Consider the following 26,320-nt stretch of genomic DNA (forward strand, 5'->3'; position numbering starts at 1 on the left):
TTTAAATAACCCTCAAAATAACCCTCATGAAGTTTCATAGGAATAAACAGATAAATCAGAGAGATCATTTTTTTCAAAGAAACATATCCATAAACTTATAAGAAAATATAAGTAGCAAGAAAACAGTATTTCCTGTATTACCTTCATTCTGAGCTCAGCTTTATCAAACCCCATTAGCATGTTGATGATATCAAACCCAGAGGTTGACTTGTTTTTCTGATGGACTCCTCGTATCAAAGCACAAAGAGTCTACGGAGATCAAATGTAAGAACAACACATTAATGCAAAATAGATTTCAGTCTTGTGTAACACACGTTTAAAGTGATAGTAAACGTTCCCCTTTGTATAAAAATATTTGGATTGTTATCAATATTTTACATGGAGTTTAATTTATAAGTTGTAATGTAGATGCGCTTTAACTTACTTTTTAATGTGGCGCTTAAATTCAAATACCCCACGTTCTGGCCAACCACTTCAAAAGTATTTTTTTTTTTTGGTGGTATCTTCATTACCACTGATTAATTAAACTCCTATCGCTAACATTCCTGATCTATTAATACAAAGGGGAAAGTTTACCATCACTTTAATTGGAACAAATATGTGCATAAATAAAAATCATATTCCTGTATCAGTCCCTTGTGAAGCTCTGTGCATTCATTCATCTTTGATTTCTTGCCTCTACGTACATTACAAAGAATACCTAGTTACTATATGGGACCTTCTCTGCCTTTCAGATCTCTGTTTCCCAGCTTTACCTGCATGAGGTTGACTTTAAATTACTAAAACTGACATTAAAGTGATTGTAAAGTTTAAGGAATTAGTGCCCAGTATCTAAAAATACTCTTAAAAACAGGGGCACTTGAATTCACTTTAATAAACTTTACAAACACGCTTTTTTAAATAAAAAAATAATAAATTACCATTTTGTTACGGTAAACAGACCACGATCATCTACCTGCATCTCATTCTGTATTTTGCAGATCGATGACGAATCCGTCCAGCGTGTGGGGCACGCAACGATTGAAGGAAGCCAGATTCGTCATCGATATGCAAAAACATAATTTATGCTTACCAGATAAATTCCGTTCCTTCAGGATAGGGAGAGTCCACGGCTTCATTCCTTACTGTTGGGAAATACAACACATGGCCACCAGGAGGAGGCAAAGACACCCCAGCCAAAGGCTTAAATATCCCCCCACTTCCTCATTACCCCAGTCATTCTGCCGAGAGAACAAGGAAAAGTAGGAGAAATATCAGGGTATAAATGGTGCCAGAAGAATAAGATAAATAATAGGGAGCCGCCATTAGACAAGAAAAAACGGGCAGGGCCGTGGACTCTCCCTATCCGGAATGAAAAGAATTTATCTGGTAAGCATAAATTATGTTTTCCTTTCTAAGATAGGGAGAGTCCACGGCTTCATTCCTTACTGTTGGGAAAACTATACCCAAGCTCCAGAGGACACTAAATGAATAACGGGAGGGAACAAAAAGGAAGATGCGAACCCTATTCTGAGGGCACCAAAGCATGCAAAACTTTCTCCTGAAAACTGCTTCAGCCAAAGCAAAAACATCAAACTAGTAAAAATTTGAAAAAGTATGTAAGGAGGACTAGGTAGCTGCCTTACAAATCTGATCCATAGAGGCCTCGTTCCTAAAGGCCCAAGAGAAAGCCACTGCTCTAGTGGAATGAGCCGTTATCCTCTCAGAAGGATGATGTCCTGCTGTCTCGTAAGCTAAGTGGATGACACTCCTTAACGAAAAAATTAGAGAAGTCGAAGTAGCCTTCTGCCCCTTACGCTTCCCAGAATAGACAACAAAGAGGAAGATTGTCTAAACTCCTTAGTAGCCTGAAGATGGAACGTCAAGGCGCGAACCACATCCAAATGGTGAAGTAAACGTTCCTTCGATGAAGGAGGATTAGGACACAAGGAAGGAACCACAATCTCTTGATTGATGTTGCGATCTGACACAACCTTAGGAAGAAAACCTAATTTAGTACATAGAACTGCCTTATTTGCATGAAAAATCAGATAAGGGAACTTACATTGCAAAGCAGAGATCTCAGAAACTCTGCGCGCAGAGGCAATAGTCTTTAAAAATAGAACCTTCCAAGATAACAATTTAATATCAACGGATTGCAGAGGCTCAAACAGAGCCTGTTGCAAAACACGAAGAACAAGATTTAGAGAGCCTGTTGCAAAACACGAAGAACAAGATTTAGGCTCCAATGAGGAGCCCCAGATCTAAACACAGGTCTGATCCTAATCAGAGCCTTAACAAAGGACTGCACGTCTGGAAGCTCAGCCAGTCTCTTGTGCAATAAAACCGACAGGGCCAAAATCTGTTCTATCAGGGAAGTAACAGAAAGGCCCTTCTCCAGTCCATCCTGGAGAAAAGATAAGACCCTGGCAACCTTAACTCTGTACCAGTAAAAAACACGCTCTTCACACCAGAATAAGTAGGTCCCCCACCCTTTGTAGTAGTTATGCCGAGTAACTGGTTTAGAAGCATGAATAAGAGTATCAATGAGACTCTCAGAGAAACCTCTCTTTGCTCAGACTAAGTGTTCAATCTCCATGCAGATAGCCTCAGAGAATCTAGATTTTGATAAACAAATGGACATTGTAACAGCAGGTCTCCGCGACAAGGTAACTTCCAAGGAGGAGATGAGGACATCCCCATTAGATCCGCAAACCACATCCTTCGCGGCAACGATGGAGCAATCAGGATTACCGATACCCGCTCCTCCGTGATGCGGGCCGAGGAAGAAGCGGTAATGGAGGAAAAAGATATAGGAGTTTGAACCTCCAGGGCACTGCTAGCGCATCTATTAGATCTGCTTGGGGATCCCTCAACCTCGACCCGTACCAGGGTAGCTTGGTATTGAGACGGGACACCATGAGATCTATCTCCGGCGTCCCCCACTTGCTGCATATCTCTGCAAAAACCCTGGGATGGAGAGACCATTCCCCTGGGTGGAAGGATTGCCTGCTGAGAAAATCCGCCTCCCAGCTGTCCACACCCAGAATGTGGATCGCTGACAGCGATCTGAATTACTTCCTTCATCGCCAAGGATCTTCTCTTCCCCTCCTGATGGTTGATGTAAGCCACCAAGGATATATTGTATGTTTGTAATCTGATAAACTGGGACGAACCCAAAAGTGGCCAAACCTTCAAGGCATTGAAGATTGCCCGAAGTTCCAAAATTGATCGGGATGGAGGACTTGTCCTGAGTCCACAAACCCTGTGCCTTCCTGGCACCCCAAACAGCTCCCCATCTGGATAGGCTTGTGTCCGTAGTCACAATCTCCCAGGAAGGTCTTAAGAAGCACGTCCCTCGGGACAGATAATCTGGACAGAGCCACTAAGAGAGCGATTCTCTCAACTGGCTGTCTAATACAATCTGTAGAGACAGATCAGAATGATCGCCGTTCCACTGTCTCAGCATGCACAGTTGTAAAGGTCTGAGACGGAACCTGGCAAAAGGAATGATGTCCATGCAGACCAATCACCCCTATACACTGAGCCACAGAGGGACTTAAGGAGGTCCGGAGGGCAAGACATGCCAAAGTTAGCTTGCAACGTCTCTGGTCTGTTAGAAATATCCTCATGGATATGGAGTCTATTATAGCACCAGGAATTCCACCCTGGTACTTTCCTATCGTGATGAAAGGCAAAGAATGACTGGGGTAATGAGGAAGTGGGAGGGATATTTAAGCCTTTGGCTGGGGTGTCTTTGCCTCCTCCTGGTGGCCAGGTGTTGTATTTCCCAACAGTAAGGAATGAAGCAGTGGACTCTCCCTATCTTAGGAAGGAAATACAGAAGTAGATGCAGGCGGAGGATTGTGGTCGGTTTACTGTAACAAAATGGTATTATTTTTTTTTATTATTTTTTTTTTTATTTTTTTTTTAAAGCATGTTTGTAAAGTTTAATGAACTAAAGAGCCCGTGTTTTTAAGAGTATTTTTAGATACTGGGCACTAATTCCTTAAACGCTAAAGAAATGCCAGACATAACTATGTACTTAAATGAAATATTATTCTATGAAAAACCTGAATATAAACATGGGAGTCAACATATTGTAACCTTTCTATCCAAGCTTAAAAAAACCTGTTATCTTACCTTATCTGAGGATAGTGGGAGGGACATTTATAAATGAGTTACTAGAGAACAATCTTAAAGTGTTTAATGCTACTTAATTACCTGTAAAGAATTTACAACCCGAATCTGGTGCTCTGCACTCAAGGCCTGGATACAGTGCCGAAACAAACTGTTAATATTATCCTTTATCTTCATTAATTCTTCTCCGTCTAGAGATTCCAACTTGGATTCCAGATATTCTAGATTTACCTTTAGAGAAGAAGTAAAATAATTGTAATTATTTAGATGAACATATAGCAGAAAACAGAGATCAAATTAAGTCTGTGGAATTATATATAGTGTTATTTCCCAAACTAATTCAGATAAAAAAATAGTATACAGCTTTATTGCACTAAAGGAACCTAAAACAATGCATATGAAGCTTTTTCACTCCTTACCAAGACCCTAAAATACCCCACTATAATGTAAAAAAATAATGTACAATCCCCACAATCCCTTTTTAAAAACTGCTGTTTGAGAATATACAGCTAAAGCTTTTTAAAGGGGCAGTATACACCAATTTTCATTTAACTGCATGTAATAGACACTACTATACAGAAGAATATGTGCAGATACTGAAATAAAAATCCAGTGTAAAATCTTTTAAAAACTTACTTAGAAGCTCCAAGTTTAACACAGTTAATAAGATAAGCCTGGGACACCCACTGAAAGGGGCTGATAGCAGAACCTTCCCCCCTCCCCTGCATATGAAAAGACCCATTATACAAACAGAAGCAAACTGAAGTCTGTATACATCAGTATACATCTAAAACGTTGGAGCTTGGTTAGGAGCCTGAAAATCTGCACAAAGTTATTTAAAAATAAGTAAAACTATACATTTTTACAAAAACACATGTCCCTTTAGTTTGGGTGTCCCTAATCAAACACAATGGAACTCTATGATTCTAAAGAACACAGTTTGGTTAACAGTGAAGTGATTTAGAATACAAAAAATAAGGTTAAGCTACACTGTGTCTCACCAAATGTACAGCATATATAGCAGGTGACAACATATTCATGGTAAGCTCATATTTACTAATGACATCATCTGTGTTATATGATTATTACAGCAATACTACCTTCATTAGGAATAGTTCTTCCCAAAATCTAGGGTTTGATTTGGTTGGATCATCTTTCTGTAAATTAAAAATAGACAGTTAGCTCTCAAAAAATATTATACACACTTTTATACAACAATTATCTGCCTATTGATTTTGCCTGGGCAAAGGATTACCACAACTCACTAAGGCCTAGATTTGGAGTTCGGCGGTAGCCGTCAAAACCAGCGTTAGAGGCTCCTAACGCTGGTTTTGGCCGCCCGCTGGTATTTGGAGTCAGTGATTAAAGGGTCTAACGCTCACTTTTCAGCCGCGACTTTTCCATACCGCAGATCCCCCTACGCCATTTGCGTAGCCTATATTTTCAATGGGATCTTTCTAACGCCGGTATTTAGAGTCGTTTCTGAAGTGAGCGTTAGAGCTCTAACGACAAAACTCCAGCCGCAGGAAAATAGCAGGAGTTAAGAGCTTTCTGGCTAACGCCGGTTCATAAAGCTCTTAACTACTGTACCCTAAAGTACACTAACACCCATCAACTACCTATGTACCCCTAAACCGAGCTCCCCCCACATCGCCGACACTCGATTAAAATTTTTAACCCCTAATCTGCCGACCGCCACCTACATTATACTTATGTACCCCTAATCTGCTGCCCCTAACCCCGCCGACCCCTGTATTATATTTATTAACCCCTAACCTGCCCCCCACAACATCGCCGCCAGCTACTTAAAATAATTAACCCCTAATCTTCCGACCGCAAAGCGCCGCCACCTACGTTATCCCTATGTACCCCTAATCTGCTACCCCTAACACCGCCGACCCCTATATTATATTTATTAACCCCTAATCTGCCCCCCACAACGTCGCCGACACCTGCCTACACTTATTAACCCCTAATCTGCCGAGCGGACCTCACTGCTACTATAATAAAGTTATTAACCCCTAACCCGCCTCACTAACCCTATCATAAATAGTATTAACCCCTAATCTGCCCTCCCTAACATCGCCGACACCTACCTTCAACCTAACCTAAGATATAATTAAACCTAACACTACACTATCAATAAAATAATTAAATAAACTACCTACAATTACCTACAACTATCAATAAATAAATTAAATACAAATGCTACAAATAACTACAATTACATAAACTAGCTAAAGTACAAAAAATAAAAAAGAACTAAGTTACAGAAAATAAAAAAATATTTACAAACATAAGAAAAATATTACAACAATTTTAAACTAATTACACCTACTCTAAGCCCCCTAATAAAATAACAAAGCCCCCCAAAATAAAAAAATTCCCTACCCTATTCTAAATTAAAAAAGTTACAAGCTCTTTTACCTTACCAGCCCTGAACAGGGCCCTTTGCGGGGCATGCCCCAAGAAGTTCAGCTCTTTTGCCTGTAAAAAAAAACATACAATACCCCCCCCCAACATTACAACCCACCACCCACATACCCCTAATCTAACCCAAACCCCCCTTAAATAAACCTAACACTAATCCCCTGAAGATCTTCCTACCTTGTCTTCACCATCCAGGTATCACCGATCCGTCCTGGCTCCAAGATCTTCATCCAACCCAAGCGGGGGTTGGCGATCCATAATCCGGTGCTGAAGAGGTCCAGAAGAGGCTCCAAAGTCTTCCTCCTATCCGGCAAGAAGAGGACATCCGGACCGGCAAACATCTTCTCCAAGCGGCATCTTCGATCTTCTTCCATCCGGAGCGAAGCGGCAGGATCCTGAAGACCTCCAGCGCGGAACATCCATCCGGACCGACGACTGAACGACGAATGACTGTTCCTTTAAGGGACGTCATCCAAGATGGCGTCCCTCGAATTCCGATTGGCTGATAGGATTCTATCAGCCAATCGGAATTAAGGTAGGAATTTTCTGATTGGCTGATGGAATCAGCCAATCAGAATCTAGTTCAATCCGATTGGCCGATCCAATCAGCCAATCAGATTGAGCTTGCATTCTATTGGCTGATCGGAACAGCCAATAGAATGCGAGCTCAATCTGATTGGCTGATTGGATCAGCCAATCGGATTGAACTTGATTCTGATTGGCTGATTCCATCAGCCAATAAGAAAATTCCTACCTTAATTCCGATTGGCTGATAGAATCCTATCAGCCAATCGGAATTCGAGGGACGCCATCTTGGATGACGTCCCTTAAAGGAACAGTCATTCGTCGTTCAGTCGTCGGTCCGGATGGATGTTCCGCGCTGGAGGTCTTCAGGATCCTGCCGCTTCGCTCCGGATGGAAGAAGATCGAAGATGCCGCTTGGAGAAGATGTTTGCCGGTCCGGATGTCCTCTTCTTGCCGGATAGGAGGAAGACTTTGGAGCCTCTTCTGGACCTCTTCAGCACCGGATTATGGATCGCCAACCCCCGCTTGGGTTGGATGAAGATCTTGGAGCCAGGACGGATCGGTGATACCTGGATGGTGAAGACAAGGTAGGAAGATCTTCAGGGGATTAGTGTTAGGTTTATTTAAGGGGGGTTTGGGTTAGATTAGGGGTAAGTGGGTGGTGGGTTGTAATGTTGGGGGGGGGGGTATTGTATGTTTTTTTTTACAGGCAAAAGAGCTGAACTTCTTGGGGCATGCCCCGTAAAGGGCCCTGTTCAGGGCTGGTAAGGTAAAAGAGCTTGTAACTTTTTTAATTTAGAATAGGGTAGGGAATTTTTTATTTTGGGGGGCTTTGTTATTTTATTAGGGGGCTTAGAGTAGGTGTAATTAGTTTAAAATTGTTGTAATATTTTTCTTATGTTTGTAAATATTTTTTTATTTTCTGTAACTTAGTTCTTTTTTATTTTTTGTACTTTAGCTAGTTTATTTAATTGTATTTATTTGTAGGTATTGTGTTTAATTAATTTATTGATAGTGTAGTGTTAGGTTAATTGTAGGTAATTGTAGGTAGTTTATTTAATTATTTTATTGATAGGGTAGTGTTAGGTTTAATTATATCTTAGGTTAGGATTTATTTTACAGGTAAATTTGTTATTATTTTAACTAGGTAACTATTAAATAGTTCTTAACTATTTAATAGCTATTGTACCTGGTTAAAATAATTACAAAGTTGCCTGTAAAATAAATATTAATCCTAAAATAGCTATAATATAATTATAATTTATATTGTAGCTATATTAGGGTTTATTTTACAGGTAAGTATTTAGCTTTAAATAGGAATCATTTATTTAATAAGAGTTAATTTATTTCGTTAGATAAAAATTATATTTAACTTAGGGGGGTGTTAGTGTTAGGGTTAGACTTAGCTTTAGGGGTTAATCCATTTATTAGAATAGCGGTGAGCTCCGCTCGGAAGATTAGGGGTTAATAATTGAAGGTAGGTGTCGGCGACGTTGAGGGGGGCAGATTAGGGGTTAATAAATATAATATAGGGGTCGGCGATGTTAGGGCAGCAGATTAGGGGTACATAGGGATAACGTAGGTTGCGGCGGGTTTACAGAGCGGCAGATTAGGGGTTTAAAAAAATATGCAGGGGTCAGCGATAGCGGGGGCGGCAGATTAGGGGTTAATAAGTGTAAGGTTAGGGGTGTTTAGACTCGGGGTACATGTTAGAGTGTTAGGTGCAGACGTAGGAAGTGTTTCCCCATAGGAAACAATGGGGCTGCGTTAGGAGCTGAACGCTGCTTTTTTGCAGGTGTTAGGTTTTTTTTCAGCTCAAACAGCCCCATTGTTTCCTATGGGGGAATCGTGCACGAGCACGTTTTTGAGGCCGGCCGCGTCCGTAAGCAACTCTGGTATCGAGAGTTGCATTTGCGGTAAAAATGCTCTACGCTCCTTTTTTGGAGCCTAACGCAGCATTTGTTTGAACTCTCGATACCAGAGTTAATTTTATGGTGCGGCCAGAAAAAAGCCCGCGGAGCGTTAACAGCCCTTTTACCGCCGAACTCCAAATCTAGGCCTAAGATTCTAAAAGGGACAGTAAACTCCTTGCAATTACAATATATTTATGTTACCTTGCTTTAGAATAGCATTTTAGCGAAGTCTAAACATTTTAAATACAAATTAGCATTGCTTGCAATAGTTGCTATATATATCTATATATATATATATATATATATATATATATATATATATATATATATATATATATATATATACACACATCTTTATTTAGGAAGCTAAGTAAAGACACACCAAGTACAAGATTTATCAAAGTGAGAATAATAAAATTCTCACATTTGTCGTAAAAAAAAACTCGCAAATGATATCACCATATTTATGAAAGGTTATGCGCCAATAAAGTCGCTACTTTTCATATGTGCCAACAAATTGACTCATGACCATTCGCAAGTCTTAAATATATGCAAATAAGTTGTCTGGAAATGCCTAATTCTTGTATTAATTTCTATTGGCATTTTAAAATGCCCGTATATATTCGCAGTTCTCATATTTATGAAAAGTGGTGCATGCAATATTCACTGTTTTTAATCTTGCCAATGTGTAGGTTGCGAGGAGTGAAAAATAAAGAGCGACATTGTTGTTTGTCTGGAGGGAAAATGGAAATATGTATTTCTCTTGCTGTATCTAGGGTTAGTAATTGCGCTCAACAAGGCGCAGAACCTGAAAATTATTAATAAATAACAAAAAGGTATACAAAAATTTATAAAAAAAAAAAGTAAAATAATTTAAGTGCAATTGAAATAAGTGTATTAAAAAGAACGAAGATAAGCTCCAAAAAACGGGCAACCTTCCTCAATGAAAGAGAGCCAAAGAAGGGGCAAAATAAAAATAACTTTAATAAATAAAAAATAACATTCTTACAAACGATCACTTGATTAAAACAATAAACCATTTACCGGGGTCTAAAATTAAGATTGATAAAGCAAAAATGATATTTTCGCAAGAAAAATAGGATCAGCCATTCGCTTGACATCGCAAAAAAGTTTTGCCCAAAAAAATGTCTCTAGAATTTTGATAAATACTGGTGACATTTTTGACTTCAGACATTGCAAACTATTATAAATAATCGCGACATTTAGGCGCATTTTTTCGGGGCTCGATAAATTTTGGCCCAAGTCTTTTTAAATAATTGGTGCAGCTGTACAGTGAGAAGTGAGATAGTGCCCATTCCCATTTGGCTCTTTGGGGTTAATACTCTCCTTTTAATGTGTAAATAGGGTTCTTTTGATATTGCTGTCCGTGCACTAATGTTGATAGTTAACCATCTTGTACTGGCCTCGTATGAAAGTGATTAGATTGCTATTGATATTTGACTCATTCACTTTTCATAGGAAGCAGCATATTACTTTTACTTATATTTTATGGTTATCGTTATTAAATTTTACATTTTTTTTTCTTTCAGGATTCAGATAGAGCATGACATTTTGACTAACTTTCTAATTTACTCCTATAATCAATTTTTCGTCGTTCTTTTGCTATCTTTATTTAAAAAGCAGAAATGTAAAGCTTAGCAGCCAGACCATTTTAGGTTCAGCACCATGGATAGCGCTCACTTATTGGTGGCTGACATTTAGCCACCAATAAGCAAGCATATCCCAGTTTCTCAACCAAAAATGGGCCAGCTCCTATGTATTAAATTCCTGCTTTTTAAATAAAGATAGCAAGAGAACGGAAAAAAAACCTGATAATAGGAGTAAAATAGAAAGTTGTTTAAAATTGCATGCTCTAGCTGAATCATGAAAGAATAAAATTGGATTTAGTGTCCCTTTAATGTTAAGTTTGTGAACTGCGAATACTCTTACAGAACTCATTTTCTAAGGGAAGAAAATCATAAAATATTTAGAAGCTAGTATAGAAAGTAACATGTCACAGTCTCCTAAGAGTGTGACATGTCTAGGCAAACAAGTCATTCAGTAAGAAATATACACAGTAAACCCAGAAAGCCCTGTAAAGACAGATAGCAGTCACAGTGTTCATATAACCAGACTTCAGTACACATAAGAAAATAATGTGCACACAGAATTGTCATGATTTACTATTTTTAGATTAAACAAATTTAAATTTAGATTATTAAAAAAAAAAAAATTAGATTATTTAAACAAATTTGACTTTAAAAATGTGTTAAACGTAGTTTGGCATATAAGGTGCACCTGCATATAAGACACACTCTTTTTAAACATTAGGGAAATGTTTTCAATGAAAAAAAACTTAGCTGTACAGTTCAGAACTCAGTCTCTATCTTTTTCAAGATCACATACAGAATTCTAAACCAATAACACTTTCAAAGCGATTGAGGAGGACAACTGAATTCATAACATTGATACTATAAGGAGGTGAATTGAAGTGCCGATATGAAATCAGAAATACAAGCTCTCTCTCTCTATACAGTGAAAGGCCTGATGGGCACCTGGAAGTGGCTCCTTTTCCCTCTGGCATAGAAGAAACATCAAAATTTTAAAATGAAATTTCCATGTAAACAGTGTTGTATGACCGGAAAATAATGATATATTTTTAAAAATGGTAAGTTTTAACCCCTTGCACCAATCAGAAGTAGATCTATGTTATGTGGTACGATGGGCTATGGGAATCAGGGGACCCCTAAACTAGAGAAAAAAGAAAACAAATAAATATATATTTTTTAAAAGAGCCCTAAAACGCATTGGCAGACTGTGTCTGCTAGTACCTAAGATGTTGGTGAGGAGTGTGTGGGGGGAGAGCTGTTTGGGAGAAATCAGGTAGGGATCAGGGAGGGAGGGTAATCCTTAGACTAGAATAATATTACCCATGTCAGCTAACAAATTAACACGTTCACTGCCAGGAATTTCAGAAGTGTGGTGCGCAGCTGCATTTAGTGGCCTAATAACCAAAAAACATAAATTATGCTTACCTGATCATTTCCTTTTCTTCTGACGGAAAGAGTCCACAGCTGCATTCATTACTTTTGGAAAATAAGAACCTGGCCACCAGGAGGAGGCAAAGACAACCCAGCCAAAGGCTTAAATTCTCCTCCCATCCCCTAATCCCCCATTCATTCTGCCAAGGAACAGTAGAAGAAATATCAGGCTGAAAGGTGCCAGAAGAACAATAAGGACGCCCCACATAATAATGGGTGGGGAGCTGTGGACTCTTTCCATCAGAAGAAAAGGAAATTATCAGGCAAGTATAATTTATGTTTTTCTTCTTAAATGGAAAGAGTCCACAGCTGCATTCATTACTTTTGGGAAAGCAATATCCAAGCTATAGAGGACACTGAATGCCAAGACGGGAGGGTACAATAGGCAGCCCATACTGAGGGCACCAGGCCTGAACCTCTACCCAATAAAAAAAAACTGCTTCGTCCAAAGCTGAGAAAAATTTAAAGGAAAAGCCCCAAGGACACTGACTCGCAGCCAGTCCAGAGCCAAACTAGAGACTGCAAGAAGGACTCGACTGAGCCAACAGCCCTCCAGGAGACACCATCGCCCAACAGACGGTCCCCCCACGCTCAACCCCCACAAATGAAGGGGACATGGTAAGGAGAACCGAGGAAACCGAAAGGTCCCCTAATACAAAAAAGAACACCTTCAAGAGTGAGCCCAGTTCACAGAGACCGAAGGGGCCCAAACAAGGAAAGGAGACCACGCCTATACCAAGCGAAACCAGGGATAAAACCAGGCACAGAGGAAGAACAAACATCTCTCCAACATCCTGCAAGCACGGGAAGCAAATGAAGAGGCAAAGTCCCTCCCAGTGTCTTAACAGAGAATACCAAAGTATTCGACCATGAAAAGTGTGTAATACACTCAGGAGAAAAAAAACCCAAGGTTGAGAACACGGAGTCCATAACAGGACGACACAAGGTACGTGCGAGGAAAAGAAGCAGTCAAGCAAGAAACAGATCGCAAAAGCAACTCCCAGACAGGGGGCACGCTCCAGGCGATCTAAGACGCCGGACATACACACAGGTCCCTAAAAAGGGGAACACAAAACCTCAGCCCCCCGAGAAGAAGAGTATACCCTCAGCCCCGAAGGAAGAGTAAACCCTTTCCTGAATCAAAAGAGCAAGTTGAAAGGAAAATCTATAGCCTAATAGACTGCGCTAACAGGATAGACCCAACAATCTCACACATCCAGAGGAGACTGCGAACTGTACGCAGCGCCGCAGACCGCTTGGCCATCCTGACCTGCAGACCCACACACAGCTGGACCAACCCAGCGTCAGGGATCCAAGACAGGGGAACAAGAGAATTCCTAAACTGGTACAGGAACGAGCATAAGGATTGCACAGCCATCTCCACAGAGTACAAGTACAACCCGACTGACAACAGACAACAAGGCCATAGACCTAAGGCTCTATCAAAATAAAGGCCCAACATGTCTGACTTTGGAGTCAGCAAGACCCCAGGGGGAACCAATCCCCCTTACCGCATCCAACCAGGAGAAGCCCCAGCAAGGACTCAATCTCCATAAGGAGGAAAGTATCCCCTAAAAAAAAGGGACGATGCCGGAAGGGCCACAACTGTCCTCAAGGCCCGAAGCCACTGGCTAAGGGGAAGAGATCCTCAACACAAATGTCCTAGAAAAGGAACCCCCTACAAGTAGCTTGCCAGGCAGAGGCACAGCCAACCCGTTCAACTGAAGAGCAGGTAATGCACGGGTACCTTGGCATGCTGACCAGGGGAATGTAACCCTAAGGCGCACCAGAAACTGGACCTCAAGCGCCTGCAGCTGGGTATAAATCAACAAGCCTTGAGGCGCAAGCCACACAGCTAACTACTAGATGACAAGGGATACACTGTTGCAAAGAGTAATAAATACTCAGAAAACCTGGCAAACCATAACCAGGTCAGGCAGATGGGATAAGGATATAGCCTAAGTTCTCACTACCATCGACACCCCAACCAGCCCTGAGATCCAAGATTCCAAAACCCAAGACTGGGTCAGGAAAAGAGACATGTGAAGCCTCAACAACCGAAAGTCTCAGGGAGAAAGCAAGCCTGGGTACCTCATAGATTAGGCAAAACTTACCCTAGAACTAAACACCTCGCTTGGCCAAAAGGCCAGACACAAGGGAAATGGATGCGTATCCAGAGAAACCGGATAGTGAGACGAACTTGAAAGCCCCGACCAAAGGAAGAAACCACCCCTAGCTAAGTCCAACGCTCCAAGAGCAAGGCTAGAAGTCGTATGAAGAGACTTCTCAGAGCCACAGGACAACCAAGGGATACCTTGAGGTCAAAAACCCTACTAGCGGGGACTTCCGGCTGGGTGCGCAGTGGACAGGTAGCATGCAAGTAGCTGCTGCTCGCTACGCCTCTCCAAACAAGGAGTAAAATCCTTTCTCCAGCCTACCGTAGGATGCCTTGGCTTAGGTGTAAACCACTAAGACTGGCATAGGACTTAAAACCACGGAGGAGAAGTCCCGAGATGGCATAATAGTGCTCTATTTGCTAAAGGGCACCGCAACACAAGAAAACTAAGATAGATTGTGCATTTGCCTGTGTACAAAACTGCCCAGGATAAAATATAGGAACTACGGCACCCCTACCTCCTCTGCAGTGGATGAACATCGGGAAGTGATCCCGCAGCTGGTTTGCGGCAGCAGGGGCTCGGCTTTGGTGAGGGAGGTGTGTGGCCTGGTGTATGCAGTCTGATCCAATCCGGACAGGAGTTTATGTCACACCCTCCCTTTGGGCACAGAGAGAGCTGATTCTTCGCACCACACAGTGTTACCTGATCACAGAGCCGCCGCTGTGTCTGGAGGGATTGTGACGGTCAGCCTGGGGTTCCTTTTAGAATCGGCCCTGGAGCGGACTCCATTGAAGGCTAAGAGTACTTGGAAGCCGGAAAGAGTAGGTGCAGAAGCATAACCCTCAGCGTGGAGGGTGTGTGGCTCGGTGCTCACAAGCTGACCCAATCCGGGTAGGAGCTGATAACACACCTCCCTTTTGCTCTGAAGCACGCTGCAGAATCCGAGACACGGAGAATAGAGTGATTCCAGCGGTCAGCGTGTAAACGCTTGGTATTGTTGCCCTAGAGTACCTTGAGAGAGTGCATCGGTCTGCTCTGAGCTATCGCAGTAACATCGCTGACACGGCCCCCATTAGCGGCGAAGGTTCAGAAGTCAGGCGAGACTGCTGGCAAGTACCGCGCTAACCGTTGCAGAGCCTGTGGGCCTTTCCTTGCTTGCTGGAGTCGTAAGGATTAAAACTTGCAGGAGGAAACCTCCATGACTACGGACCAGGTACCGCAGATGTCCAATCCAGGAGCACAATAATAGGAAGAGGAGCAGCGAGAGCTTCAAGACATCTAGAAAACAAGGGGACCTATATTATTTGATCAGGGGGAAAAGGAAAACCACCGCCCCAGTGTAGCTCATAAGAGCAGAAGAGGCGATTAATATAAACATTTATACCTGCTGAAAGGATTGCTGTAGGAAGGCAGTTTTGGCCGTGGAGGAGAAAGTTAATAGGAGATCCCTTCCCAGGATCCAAGGATTGGGTGAGCCTATTAAAGCATATCTTTCCTAATTTTCAGATTACTAGTGACTTTGCTATGGAACTGTGGATCTATGTAATCTCCTGGGCTGAGCTGAATAACTGAATCTGAAATGTGCATAAGACAGGAAAACTTGTCTTTATTTAGCCCTCCACAGAGAAGGACCCTGTTATTGTAATATATGCCTGTATGTATCATCTTGCTCTATATTAGAAGTTGAATAACGCTTAAAGGTAGTCAATAAGGAGTAAAAATTCTTCTCTTTTGTTTTTTTTTTTGTTTTTTTTTTGCTTTGTAATTATTGTTTTGTATTGAAACAAGCTATTTTTAGTATAACAATCTCATAGCTCTTATCCCTTATAGGAAAGAATCTAGGGAATATGACTAGAAAACTTTTGCTATAAAAACTTGCTAATTTATTTAACTTACAGGTTTTCTTTCTTTAGAGTTGTTAAGCAGGAACATAACTTTTGTATTTTTTCTAGGTAGGCATTTATAAAATTTTCACAGGGGCTTATCTTAACGCCCCCTTTTTTTTTTTTTTTTTTTTTTTTTGTGTGTGTTTTTTTTTTGTTTTTTTGGGTTTTTTTTCCCCACTGTCACAACACTCTTTTTTTTTAGATGCACAATTTTTCTTTTTCTTTTTCTTTTTTTTCCACGCGTCACTATTTGTGGCCCTTTGTTTTTTTTTTTTCACGTTACCTAGATATTAGATCTTAAGTCACCTATTAGAAGTCACACATACACAGCGGTGAATGGACAGATTTGTGTCCTCTCAAAAAGGTATTTCACCTAAAATGCCTCCTAAAGTAAAAGACAAGAGAGGCAACTCTAAAAACACTGATATATCCCTCGACACTTCGCAGGAAGGGGGCGTGAATAACATGGCAGCCACCAATATGTCTGATTTGGCGGCAGAAGTGGTCAAAATGATGACACCACATTTTGACTTGATTAAAAAAGAAATAAAGGCAGAGATATCTAATCTAACAGCGGAAGTCAGGCAATTCACAATCAGAATGGACGAGGTGGAAGCAAGGGTGTCTGACGTGGAAGATATAGTGAACAAGCATGAGTCAACTATATCGACTCAGGGTAAGACCATCTCCCAATTACAAGCCCGTTTGGAGGACCTAGAAGATAGGTCAAGGCGGAATAACTTGGGGGTGATCGGTCTCCCTGAGTCGGTGGAGTTTCAAGATCTAATATTCTTCGCATCAGTTACTCTACCTCAGGCACTCCTTGTCCCTCTCCCCCCTGCTCCATTCCTGATTGAGAGAGCCCATAGAATAGGTATCCCTAGAGAGAATAATACTATGCATAAACCAAGACCAGTCATTTTTAAGTTTATGAACTATCAGGACAAAATGTTGTACTTAAAATATTACAGGAAATTAAGTGTCTTAAATATTAACTCACATAAAATAATGATTTTTCAGGATTTTTTGGCTGAAACTTCAGCTAAAAGAAGAGAAATGTCTCCCTTCTTTGATAGATTTTTGAAAGCAGATTGCAATGTTCGTTTGGTATACCCTGCAAAATTGTTAGTGAATAAGGCGGGTAACGCCTATACCTTAAATAACAGCAATGAGGCCAGATCACTATGTAAAGAATTGGGTATCTGATGGCTATAATAGCTTAGAATATGATACTAAGAGTAGTACTGTTTTTTAGTAGAATTATGCTCTTTGTTTTGTTTGTATATATCTATTGTGTTTTTTTCCTTGGAATTTGGAATGTTTTTAATTGATGGGGCGGGTAATAAATTATCCTCCTTCTTGATGCTTGGGGTTCTCTTTCCCTTTCCTCCCCTTTTTTTTTTTTTTTTTTCTTCCTCTCACTTTTCTCTCCCCTCTTTGTTCTATGCTGGTTTTCTTTCCCCCTTCTGGTTTCGTCTATATCTCTGCGCTCTTGGTCCTCGCGTCCCCCCTATCCCTTTCCCACCTACATGTTGGGGGAGGGTTTCAGAGGTAGCTTTATGTGTGGATGGCTCCCCTTAAATTAACATCTTGGAATGTTGGGGGAATAACTTCCCCAATAAAGAGGAAATCAATAATTAAACACTTAGCAAAGCAGAAAACTGATATAGCCTTCCTGCAAGAGCTACACCTAAAAGAAGTCGAGGTTCCGAAACTTCGCTCCAAATGGGTGGGGGAAGTAATAGCGGCACCGTATAAAGCAATTCTCTTTAATAAGACCCTTGATTATAAAATAGAATCGACGTATGTAGATCAGGAAGGGCGGTTTTTAATTGTAGAATTGATTTATAATAAAATCCGTTATGTTTTGTGTAATATTTATGGTCCTAATGCAGCTGATAGAGAATTTTGGGATATGATGATACAATATTTACATAAATACATAGGACAGAACCTAATAGTAGCGGGGGATTTTAATCTGATAGCTGATCCGATTCTGGACAGAGATAGTAAAGCTCCTAGATCCATACGCGAAAGGAAAAGTCATATTATACAGAAAGTCTGTTCACAACTAGGTTTAATAGATATTTGGCGTCTGCAGCATCCTGATTTGAGGGCTTTCTCATGTCTATCAAAGGGTCAACAGTCTCTCTCCCGGATAGATTTTTTTCTGATTCCAGTTTCTCGGAGTGGACATGAGTGGTCGACAGAGATAGGAGATCTAGTGATCTCTGATCACGCAGTGATTTCTCTGACATTAAACGCACCTAATATAGATAGGACTATTAACCAGACTATTTTTTTCCCTAAATATCTGGTCAATGATCCCCATTTTCACAATTGGCTTTGTAATCAATGGCAAGAGTATTATAGATTCAACAGTTCATATATGGATAAGCCTGAATATTTTTGGGAAGCCGCTAAAGCGGTCTTACGTGGGGAAATTAAGCATTATATGTGTAAGTGTAAAAGAAAAGCTAAACAACTCGAATTACAATTATCTAATCGAGTTAAGAACTCATACAGAACTTATCTAGAAGGGCGGTCATCTATCAACTGGCAGAAATATATAGATGCTAAATTAGCTTATGATACACATATTAAGCAAAAAGTAGCGATAGAGATACAAAGACAGAAGACCATTTATGGTGGGTTTGCTGGGAGATTAGCTAAATTTTTGGCAAGATTAACTAAGACAACTAACAGAAATAATATTACGGCTATCAGGACTAATACCAGAAGAGTCACCAGTAACTCAGAGATCACTAGAGTATTTTATGATTATTTTTCAAAGTTATATAAAGCCGAAGAACATGAGATAGATAGCAGGAAAACCTTCTGGGATCAAATTAAGATACCAAAAATTACAACTGAAATATTGACAGAAATTAATAAACCGATTACGGTAGAGGAAATTAATGCGGCTATTAAATCTGCTAAAACTAATAAAGCAGCCGAGCCAGATTGTTTACCCATAGAATTTTATAGGATCCTCCAACCTCAGATTGTATCCTCATTGGTAGAGCTATTTAACTTTTATTTTTTTAAGAATAATAAATGTTCCCCCTATTTCGCAGCAGCGGTCGTATCTTTGATTCTTAAAAAAAATAAAGACCCAGAACTTCCTGACTCATATAGACCCATTTCTGTGTTGAACACGGATTATAAATTGTTGGCATCAATTTTAGCAAAAAGATTGAGTCCACATTTGGGACTATTAATTCATGAAAATCAAGCGGGGTTTATGATTAAGAGGAATCCGGCTAAAAATATACGAAAGATCATGACTCTTCTAGATTATTTTTGGAACAAATTCAGAAGTTCTGGACACAAAGAGATAACCGACTTAGCATTATTAACGGTCGACGCCGAAAAGGCATTTGACCGCAGTTCTTGGACGCATTTATTTCTCTCGCTAGAACAGTTTGGACTGACAGGGCAGTTATATGAATTTATCCGTATAGTTTATTCCGCCCCTAACTCATCGTTGCTTGTTAACGGAGAGCTATCACAACGTTTAGTGCTACAAAGGGGTACGCGACAGGGATGCCCACTATCCCCACTGCTTTTTAATCTCTCACTTGAACCATTAGCGATCTGGTTCCGTCAACAATTGGACGGAATCCGGATAGGTGACCAGAAATTGATAATATTAATGTATGCAGATGACATACTTCTATGTCTGAATAACACCAGGAAAACGCTTCCCCTTGTTCTAGATATGTTTGAAACTTTCGGGGCAATTTCTGGCTATAAAATTAACATTTCTTCTGTGGATAAACAAAAGAGAACAAAATATTAAGTACCCGTTTAGAGAAACATCTCAGATATCATATTTAGGTATAAAACTTAGTGCGAATCCAGAGGAGTGGTATAAGTTGAATTTTGCCAACTGTTTTTTAGAGTCTAAGAAAAAAATGGAAGGATGGTTTAATTTACCCATCTCATTAACTGCCAGAGTAACGCTTATAAAAACTATTATTTTTCCAAAATTGTTTTATCTTATTCAAAACATCCCTATGCCGATACATAAGACAGATATAATTAAATATAATAAAGCGTGTTCGAATTTCATATGGAAAGGCGCAAATGTGCGTATCTCAGTCGCCAGATTAATGAATAACAAAGATGCGGCAGGCCTCAACCTTCCAAATATACAGCTGTATAGTTTAGCATCTCGGGTTAAGATTGCCGTAGACTGGCTAACAGAACAAGATCAAGTAGCTGCATCGACTTGGGAGACCTCTTTGATAGCCCCGTTTGGTTTAGCTGCTATTCTCCACTGCCCAATCACTTCGTTACCTTCGACGGTTTTTTCGTTAATTACATTCAGATATATAATTGCAGCGTGGCAAAAATTATGTGGGATAATCGATTGCTCTCCATATGTCTCTGACTACTTGCCAATTATTGGCAATCCGATTTTTCCGCCAGGGTTGTCAGATAAAGTTTTTAGAGACTGGACTGCTAAGGGGTTAGTTTATGTTAGCCAAATAGCAGATAAAGATCTCATTCCGGTTCCGTTTCGTGATTTAAGTGCCCAATTTGGGCTTACAAATAAAGACTTTTACGCCTTTTTACAGGTAAGACATCTGATAGCTGAGCTAAAGCAAAGATACGGTTTTGATTGGGCACTCCGGCAGATCCAAACTAGGATTAAACTATTTAAGATAGGGTATTATTCAATTGGCCCATTCTACGCTTTATTTAATCAAAAGCCCTCCGAAATACAGGTAGAATATATAGTCCAAAGATGGAATAAAATATTCTCAGAGATAGAAGGCTCAGTGGTAACAAATTCCTTCAAAGTAATTCAGAAAAGCTGGATTTTAACTTCATGGAGGGAATCACAGATCAAACTATCTCTTATGGCCTATTTAACACCAGATAGTTTGTCTAGATGGTATAAGACCCGAAAAGTATGTACGCGTTGCAGCGCCCCCTGTGCAGACTTATTCCATTGTTTTTGGTCCTGCCCAAAGATTGCCCAGTTTTGGGCGAAAATTTTTTATTGGATGAAAGTAACTCTCAAGGTGGACTATGAGATCCACCCTTGGGAAATATTTTTTTTGGCTCAAAACGCCCAGCGCGGGACTAAATTAATTAATATGATTATATTATTGGGCCGTATCTTAATATTGAGATCCTGGAAGGCTAAAACTGCTCCCACCCTGAAAGAGTTAAAAAAAGCACTAGTCACCCAAGTTATTTCGGAGCAATATAATCTGCAAAACCCAGCTGATGACCGTCTTGCAATATTTTTTAGACACTGGAAGACATTTATTTTATCTTGCCCACTCCCGATACAGATAATGTTAGTTAAACCATTTAGGGAAAACACCTATGTCCAATTGCAAGTACTTGCTGGACATTTCCCGGGGGCTTGGCTCAAGGAGGGTGTTGAGGAGGGTGTGGGGGGGGGGTGTGAGGACAGAGGGGACCTCTTCTCCCACTTCTTTTCTACTGGTTCTTTTATTTTTTTTTATTTATTTTTTTTCTATTTTATTCTATTTTTTTATTATTTTTTTCCGATTCGTTATAAAGATTCAACCTTGCAATGCGGGGCAAGCATTGTGGTGTTAATATATCTAAAAAGGGAAGGATTGAAGATTTTTTGTCCAGATTCTAGATGAAACATGGCTAGGGACAATTGTGAAGTGGCGGTATAACTTGGTTTTTTTTTCTATGCAGTGTTTTTCCATATATATGGAATATGAAGTGTCGTTTTTGTATCAAGTTTTGTTGAAATTTGCTGTTTGTGTTTTTTCTTGAAAAAAATAAAATAAAAAAAACCCTACTAGCAGGGCTAGACTCCCCATCAACTCCGCGTAAGCAGAGGACACAAGGAAGATAAAGGCACCAAGCCTTCCCAGCTCCGGGAAACCCCAAGCTGAACCAAGTCCCCACAGGGAGCAACCATCATCCGGAAATACAGATCCCGAAAAAGGAGATCCAACTCACCCGGAGACAATGGAAGAAAACCCAAAGGTCTCTTATAACTGTACACGTCCAAGAGTAGGAGCTGCATCTAGCTATACTATAAACAGCATACGCGTACACCTGCAAGGTGTCAAGAGCTGCAACAGGTTGTAAACTGCAAACCTTCCGCATGCCAAACAGCTATCCTGTACAAGCTGTTGGATCGAATCCAAAAACAGAAGGCCAAACTGCTCAACTGCGTTAAATGGGCGCTAAGCCCTCCATGTCTCCACCACCCGGGGAGATCTAGGTTCTGATGGAATCAGATGTCCGATAGAGTTACGCAGCGGAACACTCCCTTGCACGGTCATCTATGACTGAAGGCTGTAAGGACTGAAACAATCCTCCCCACCTCTCAAATGCTTATTTGAACATGAAAAACAAAGATAACCGGAGCACTTGGCGCTTCTACCGAACTAGCCGAGCAGAACAGCGCCACGTGTCTGAACAGTCGCAAGACCGAACCAACCAGACAGGACCAGCCTGCGCCTAGGGCCCTAAGCGGCAAGCTGCATAAATTCTCCATCATAGGGAAAAAAAAGAAACATAGGACTAACATGTCCAAAACAACTTCCGAAGAAGTAATAAAGAGTATCAATCCCAGAAAGTTCCCGAAAGAAACAAAAACAAAAAAGACATACCATCAGATACAAATAAAATATAAGACAACCCGGAGGTTATCGCCCAAAAAAAACACAGGCCTACTTGCAGGACCAGCCAAACGGAGCCCTATCTTTCAAACACTGGGAAAGATCACAAACAAATGGTAATCAGGAGATTACCTCATGCCCACATATCTAATGAGGTGCACCATTCGAATTAGCAGACTGAAAGGGTCATTCAATAACTGGAAAACATGTCTGAGCAACGAAAGCCACAACTGACAGTTACACTGGCGGGGAACTGTAGAGGCCCTCCCCAAGGCGGAAGGCCAGGGACAATAGGAAACAAGCACATTCTCAAATAAACGTCTGCAGACAATCGCCAACATTATGTGGAAGCAAAAACGTGCTGCAACCGCCGGGAGGGAACACGCCACCCTGCATGGAGGAATCATAAACTGGGTTACCCGCATGTGTAGAAGTATGATTTGATAGGGGACTTGCCTCTCAGAGCATGGGGCCCCAGATGCGGATGGCTCAGCAGTCCCTAGATTCCCTGAGACCGAGGAACAAGGCGCTCTCATATGGCATACGGAACAAAACTGGTTGACATGTGTCAACGAGGCCAATCCGGATTCGTCACCGGACACAGAATCTGAAATCAAAATAGTCTCCGTATCGGAATCCTCCATAACTGAATCAGAAATTATAACAGGATAGAGGATATATAAATATGGACTGAAGTAGTAAAAACAAAACTGGCACCTGACACCCCCAATGGCTGGGGCACTCACCCCCTCCGGACTAGAAATTCTCCTTCGCCACGCGGTCGGGAATGCGGAAATGGAAAACGGAACCACGCCAGAACACAAGGTGAACCGTACAGTCCAGAAAAGCGTGCCCAATCAAAAGGCTACATCACTTCCAAAGGCCTCAATGTTCCAAACCACGAGCCCATACACATCACACATAAGCAAGTTGAATCTCATAAACAAGATTATAAACCCCCCTGTTCAATAACCCCCCTCAGTAGATATTAACCCTCGATTCCAAGATAAGAGAGACTCACTGAGACCCTTACAATAAGTTAGACCCGCAAGATGGTAGCCTCTCGGGAAACATTCACATTACAGTACATGTACATGAAATAAAGTAAAATGAAACGATCTTACCGGAATCTATGCCGTGGAACAGGAACACAACCTTTCAAGTGTGACGGATAGTAGCATCGCCTCCGCCATGGACTTGAGAGAAGAAAGCAGGCAGCGAAGTGAAGTTAGACAACCCCGATTGCTTGAGGAGCTGTTAAAATGAGTCGGGATGGTTTCGTAGAAATTATCTCCCTGCATCTCTGGACTCCAAGCCCTCACTGAGACACTGACAGGACTACTTAAAACTCCTGTCCCATGCCGAAGAGTACTACCCTCCATAAGAGACAAAAAACTAAAATTAAAAATTCTGTCACTTCTCTGCCAACCTCCTGGGACGAAAGGCAAAGAATGACTGGGGGATGAGGGTAGTGGGAGGAGTACTTAAGCCTTTGGCTGGGGTGTCTTTGCCTCCTCCTAGTAGCTAGTTTCTTATTTCCGAAAAGTAATGAATGCAGCTGTGGACTATTTCCATTTAAGAAGAAAAGCAATGGCTAAGCCATGCAATGCCTGCTATTTCTGAACAAAGGGGATCCCAGAGAAGCTTTTAAAACCATTTGAGTTATGACTGCACAAGTGGTATGTAAATAATTTCAGTGAGAAACCTAAAGTTTGTAAAAAAAATGAACAATTTGGTTTTATATGATCGCATTTGGCGGCATTAAATATACCAAAATGGGCCTAGATTACTAACTTGGGTTGTCTATTTAAAATAAATATATATTTTTGATAGGTAAATAAAAAAAACAAGACTCGATTTCTGTTTAAATGGAGTGATAGCAAAAATGCTCGAAATTTTAGCCGGGATGGTCAATAAAATCAGCTGGGTGGTGTTCCTATTAAATATGTCCTGGGGAGAACCTTTTAGAAGCCTTAAAAGGTATATGAAACACAAATATTTTCTTTTGTGATTCAAACAGAGCATGACATTTAAAGCATGTTTCCAAATTAATTCTATTATCACATTTGCTTCGTTCCCATGGAAGAGATCCCTACAGATGTTGCCAGAAGTATTGGTATCCGTGCATTTTTTTAAAGAAAATGCAAAAATTTTCTCTGATAGAATTAAAAACCCGATAGAAGTTTTTTGTATCCACCATTCTTTATTTCAATTGTAAAAGAACAGAAACTGTTTCCACAGATGTTCGATGGGATTCCGATCTGGACTCATAGAAGGCAACTTCGGAACAGCCCAATGTTTTCTTCTCATCCATTATTGGGTGCTTTTTGAGGTGTGTTTCAGGTCATTACCTTGATGGAGGACCCATAACCTGCGACTTAGACTTAGCTTTCTGACACCGGGCAGTTTATTTTGCTCCAGAATGCCATGCACAGATTTTAGGTAACCAGTGCCAGAAGTAGCAAATCAACCCCAAAACATCACTGAGCCTTCTCCCTGTTTCAAGGTAGGATGGTGCTCTTTTTGAAAGCTTTTTTTCCCCCTTCTGTAAACATGGAGTTTTGCGATTTGCCAAAAAGCTCTACTTTTGTTTCATCTGTCCAAAGGACATTCTCCCTGAAGGACTGTGTCTTATTAACATGTGGCTTTTTTGTGTTTCTCTCTTTAAAGGGACAGTCAACACCAGAATTTTTGTTGTTTTAAAAGATAGACAATCCCTTAATTACCCATTCCCCAATTTTGCATAGCCAACACAGTTATAATAATACTTTTTACCTCTGTAATTACTTTATACCTAAGCTTCTGCAAACTGCCACCTTATTTCTTTTGACAGACTTGCATTTTAGCCAATCAGTGCTAACTCCTCTGTAAATTCACGTGCATGAGCTCAATGTTATCTATATGAAACACATGAACTAACGCATTCAGCTTAGAGGCGGCCTTCAAGGTCTAAGAAATTAGCATATGAACCTCCTTGGTTTAGCTTTCATCTAACAATACCAGGAGAACAAAGCAAAATTGGTGATAAAAGTAAATTGGAAAGTTGTTTAAAATGACATGTCCTATTTGAATCATGAAAGTTTTTGTTTGGACTTGACTGTCCCTTTAAACACAAGGGTACCCAATACTTTATTTCACCTTCTGCTTTTGGCCTCTCCAGAGGAACTTTGGAGTGCTAAGGTTCGCCCTCACTGCCCTATACCCTTTCTCTTCTGATTGTTCTCTGGGTTTAAATAGGGCTAAATATGCAATCAAAAAGGCTTCAAGCTTAAATAGTATGTTTTAAAGTTCATGCTTACAGTTAGAGTAAGTACAGAGTGGCCCCTATTGGATATAAGAGTTCAATGAACTGAGGTTTACTTATTTCTTTCTCTCCTATACTTGCCACTGGTATGAAACTGATAGATCTTTATGTTGTATAGAGGGCAGCTAATTATTATACTTATAATAAGAGATTTATTACTTGGGCTACGCTTTTTTCTATAACTGCTCTCATTAAAATTGCGTTTAGATACAAATTATCCTCATTTAAAATTTACTGAGACATTGGGGTCCAAGAGTGGCTTCTGATGTTGAAAGGGAAACATTACTTAGAATATGTAAAACAGGAGGTATGTCACCAAGTTATATCTCTAATAGTTGTCTCTAAGGGGGGCGATT

General features: G+C 40.5%; 1 protein-coding gene across 1 annotated transcript in view; it reads right to left on the reverse strand.

The window, feature by feature from the left end:
- Positions 1-26,320, reverse strand: part of ARMH3 (armadillo like helical domain containing 3) — a 561,581-nt gene that overhangs the window by 497,917 nt on the left and 37,344 nt on the right. The window contains exons 3-5 of the mRNA XM_053692489.1: positions 5,220-5,276; positions 4,204-4,350; positions 142-249 (exon numbers count right to left, since the gene is read on the reverse strand). Coding sequence (XP_053548464.1) covers positions 142-249; positions 4,204-4,350; positions 5,220-5,276 — 312 coding nt within the window. The remainder of the gene's footprint in view (positions 1-141; positions 250-4,203; positions 4,351-5,219; positions 5,277-26,320) is intronic.

Source organism: Bombina bombina, chromosome 9, assembly GCF_027579735.1.
Source record: "Bombina bombina isolate aBomBom1 chromosome 9, aBomBom1.pri, whole genome shotgun sequence".
Lineage (NCBI taxonomy): Eukaryota > Metazoa > Chordata > Amphibia > Anura > Bombinatoridae > Bombina > Bombina bombina.